General features: G+C 32.0%; 1 protein-coding gene across 1 annotated transcript; it reads left to right on the top strand.

Annotated features, from left to right (window-relative positions):
- Window positions 1-3,484: 3,484 nt before the first annotated feature.
- On the top strand, window positions 3,485-4,161 carry LOC21386870. The gene has a single exon (XM_010098083.2). It carries the CDS (start codon window positions 3,583-3,585, stop codon window positions 4,159-4,161), a length of 579 nt encoding a protein of 192 aa, XP_010096385.2. The 5' UTR covers window positions 3,485-3,582.
- Window positions 4,162-4,562: the final 401 nt, after the last annotated feature.

The raw sequence follows: 4,562 nt of genomic DNA, 5'->3' as shown, positions 1-4,562 counted from the left end.
AATTAGGTTAAGCATTATCATTAAAGAAATAACAAATAAACTACATAAATTAAAACCTTCTTTTATTAATTTTATCATTAGTTTTGCTTAGTCATATTCATATTCTTTTAAGTTATTTTTCTGTTTCCTACTATTCTTTAACCTTTTAAAAAAATAAAAATAAATTCTCTAATTGGGCATTTCAGATGAGTTTGAAATTTTTCTCGTGAAGGTACATGCGACTTAGTCGTTTCATACATTTTATAAAAAATAAAAAAAAAATCATGTAAACAATTAAAGAACAACAGTAATCTTAATCTCAACCAGACTAAATTGTGATTAGAGTCACACATCATGGGTGGCTTCTTGCATCCAAACACGCCTCGTGTGCTAAATATCTCCCGAGTCAGGCTTCAAGGAACACACATCATGTCTAATTCCAATTCAGATGCAAAACCTTGTCCGTTAGACAATTATAATGGATTAACCTTATATAATTTAGGCTTCTGTCAAGTATCTTAGAATAAAATCCTAGTATAATAAAAGGGAATTTAATAACACATACTAAAAAATATATAATAAGTGCTTACTACGTCCTTAATTTCATTAAAAAAAATCATAATTACACATTGTTTGATTCTAACGTTGATTAGACTCTAAAACGGGGAAAAAAAACGATAATCCACACTCACGTTAACGTTATTTAAAATGAATTATGATACTTAAAAAAAGATTAAAAAAATGATAAGAGAACCATGTGACAAGGTATGATACAAAATTCAATTGATATGATGCAGTCTTGAATCCTTAAATTTTCATTAAGTTTTGTTAACATTTCATACTTCTCTGATGTTTAATTTCATATTCTCCTGATATAATCTCAAAATTAATAAATGTTCTTTAGACGAAGATGAAAAGAGAGGACATGGACGTGCAACGAATCAAAAGTTTTCTACCGAAAAAACGGCAATCAAAACTCTCTTAAGGAAAAAAAAAAAAACGGAAGGGGAGGGATAGTAAGGAAGAGATGGGCCCACTTTGGTATTGATTCTGGAAAAGAAAAATCACTTTATTGACCCAGCTAAAGCTGTCAAAACTGTTTAGTAAAAAGTAAAAAAAAAAGAACAGAGTTTTGAAGAATTTTCACTGGATCTGAAGCTAAAAGCAAGGCTGATTTTGATTTCAACTTACGCGGGAATCAGCTAAGGTTGATTAATGAAAGTTTTTTATTCTCAATTTTATCCCTAATAAAATTTAAAAATTATCATCTTGCTAATTATATTTTTCAGAGGTATTCTCTCTTCTCTCCGCTCAATCACCTCTTTGCACTCTCTATCCTCTGTTCTCTCTCTTCTCTCTCTCTGTGTCCGGCATTCCGTTCTCCGTTCACCTGTCTCTCTCTTCGCTTTCTCCATTCGCCGGCCTCCGTAAGTACTTTATTGATTAGTTTCTATGGATTTGGTTCTGATTTATCGACATATTTTTTTGATAAAAATTATGGTAATATATATTTTGTTAGGGTTTCGTCTCTATGTTGATTTGGTTCTGATTTATGTATTAATCTAGTAAAACTGTTAGGGTTTCATTTCTTGTTGTTGGGTTTGTGCTTTTCTTTTATCATTATGCATTTAATTCGTCATGTATATGTATATTATCTTTCTCTATGTTAATCGGGTTGTTTGAAACTTGAGATGAGTTTGTGAATACTCCTTTCTATTTTGCAATTGTGAAGAACTCATTTTCAATGCAGAACTGCAAATGACTATTTATTGCACCAATTTAAAACTTTTGTTTTGCTAGATGATGCCAAACCTCCCTTAATTTTTATTTCTCTATTTCCCTTTCTTGTTTTCCCTTTGTTAATTTTAATTTGACTTCTATTTATGTCTATTATGATCCTGACGAAATAAGCTTTTGGTTACTAATGTGTTTAATCTCGCCTTTGTGCTAGATGATGCCAAACCTCATTTAAAACTGCATATTTTCATTTTCTTCACTACAAAATAATTACTATAGGTATCCTAAATATGTTGTTTGTAGTTTGTTGGTTAAAGCTATTTGTTGGAACCTAATTCCTAAAGTAGTTAGAAGTTTGATGAAGCCACGTCATATGGAGTTTAATAATTAAATTGGAAGAAATACAACTTCGTTTGGATTTAGAATGTGAAAGATAGGTAGGCAGTAAGTCCAATCCATTTGATCTCACTATTAGAATGGAAAACTTAAAACTAATAATGTGTTCATTTAGGTTCAGGCGTCTATGATTATTGAGGTGAAGTAGTTAGGACTAGAAGCTATGATTAACTTGGCTATTGATTGAGTGTTCCAATTGAAAGTAAGAGTAGTATTACCCTTATTTTCCTCCACAAAATGGTTTTTAGTGTTCTGATTATTATTTATGTAAAGTAAAGCATGAAGCCTCACATTTTTTTAGACTTTTAGTTATCATTTCTCAAATGGAGGATAGTATACCACAAGGCAAAGCAATATGAGACTCCGAGACTGTGGATTTGTTTTGTGATTTGTGTATCAAAGAGGTGGAAGATGGAGGTCGTCCAAGAACTCATCTTGATAAAGTTCGATGGGAAAATTAAATTCAAAAATTTAATAAAGCAACAAAATGAGTATATAAAAGACAATAATTGAAGAATAAGTGAGATGCTTTAAAGAATGATTAGAAGCTTTGAAAGAAACTTATTGGAAAAGAAACTGGTCTAAGTTGGAACATGGAATGTACATTTTTGTTGTATATGTTGATTGCTCACTAATGCTCCTTTTTGTTGTAACTATATTGTGAATAAATAAATGAAAAAAAAAATTTATTATCATAAATTTATTGTTAGAAAACTCAGAATCATAACATTATGTTTTTTTTCTAAGTTAAACAAGTATTTCTAAATACAAAAAATAATTATATATATTTAAATTTCATATTTCTTTTAGTTATTTTAACTATACGCAGCAATTTAACTTTACAATTTACAAAACCCTATTATACTAATTTTAAAAATAACGCAACTAATACAATTATAATTTACCGATATTTAAACTACTTTTTATAACAACTATTTCTTTTTAATAATTTTTTTAAAATTCACACAATTACCAAACTATCCCATCAAAGAAGGCTCAAGACACGAAACCCCGGGGAAGCGACACAAGCGGTCAGACTGAAACACTGAGTCTGACTCGTACGGGCTCTTTCTTTCAACCTCAAATCTTACCCACGTAAAAATACCCACCCATGAATATGATGTTTGTTCCCCCCCACCCTTTTCATACGCACTTTGGTCCAACTTAAACCATAGTTAACACCCCTACCCAGCCACTATTTCCCTCCATTAATCTACTCTCTCTGTATCTCTCTCTCGTAAGAGCTAATCCCTCTTTATCATTTCATCATATCTAATTCTGAAGATCAAATAGCTAGGACCCGTCCCGTGGGGATATATATATATATATATATATATGTATTTATATTTATATTTTAGTGGCTTTCCTTTAGTCTTTTTGGTATCCTTTTTATTAATATTCAAAATAGCTACTAGCTTAGCAAAATCTCTTCCCCCTTGACTCGTCTTTATTGGGTCGACTTGTCTTTGGATGAGAGAGAGAGAGAGAGAGAGAAGGCGCTGCGGTTTTGCCTTGGTTGTAATAGGTGAATTTAATTTAAACACACACAGACACACAGAGATATTGATCAAAGATTTGATGATACAGAATATTAATAAAGGTGGAGATAATATGGGTAATAAGAAGAAGCCACAGAAAACGAAGGAGCTTTCAGCAGCCATAGCAGAAGCTTCATCAACGGCTGATAATATTAGTGAAACGGCGCATACTACTCAATCTCAGCCACAGTTTCATACGCCTAGAAAGAGAGGTAGGCCTCGCAAGATCGTCATCGAGAAAAGCACTGAAACGACGACGGAAATAGAACAACCTGCATCATCCAAATCAGATCAAGAAGCTGTTGGAAATATATCCAAGAAAATTAAAGGAGAAGAAGAAGAAGAAGATGATGATAATCATCAAAGGCAAACGCAGAAGATAAAGGAAGAAGGATCTTCAGTAGTGCTACAGGCCATGGAAGGTGATAAGAAAGAAGAAGGGCAATCGAATAAGGAGCTTCCGAGGAGGAGAGGTAGGAGAAAAAGCATACCCATAAAGAGTAGTAGTTGAAAATTAATATAATTAGCAGCTTATGGATTTGTACATAAAACCTTATTTTTTCTTTTTCTTTTTTTTTATTTCCTTTATTGGGGTCCTCTAATTCTGTATTGATTGGGGGAAGTGGTGGGATTTGTTTAAAAAAAAAAAAAAAAAACAGAGAGAGAAGATCAAAATGATTCTTTCTTCGTTTTTGTTTTCTCATGTTGGACTTGTAGCTTCTTCTGGTACTGGAGTTTTCATTATTTTGCTTCTATTTTTCTCCGCCAGAAAAAAGGAAGATAGAATGGTACAACTACACATCAAAAGTGGGAAAGAGAGGGCTTGATTTTTTTTTTTTCTTTTGCAGTAATTGCTTAACTTCTTATTTCTATGATCATCAAAAACAATTCTGTATGCAAAGGAGCGGGGAT

Source organism: Morus notabilis, unplaced genomic scaffold (assembly GCF_000414095.1).
Source record: "Morus notabilis unplaced genomic scaffold, ASM41409v2 Scaffold1684, whole genome shotgun sequence".
NCBI classification, from domain to species: Eukaryota; Viridiplantae; Streptophyta; class Magnoliopsida; order Rosales; family Moraceae; genus Morus; species Morus notabilis.
Note: the sequence above shows the minus strand (reverse complement) of the source record. Positions and strands in the feature narration are given on the sequence as shown.

What these genes read in the sequence shown, in the direction of transcription:
- LOC21386870 (XM_010098083.2), top strand. Translation starts at nt 3,583, where the DNA reads ATGAGAGAGAGAGAGAGAGAGAGAAGGCGCTGCGGTTTTGCCTTGGTT.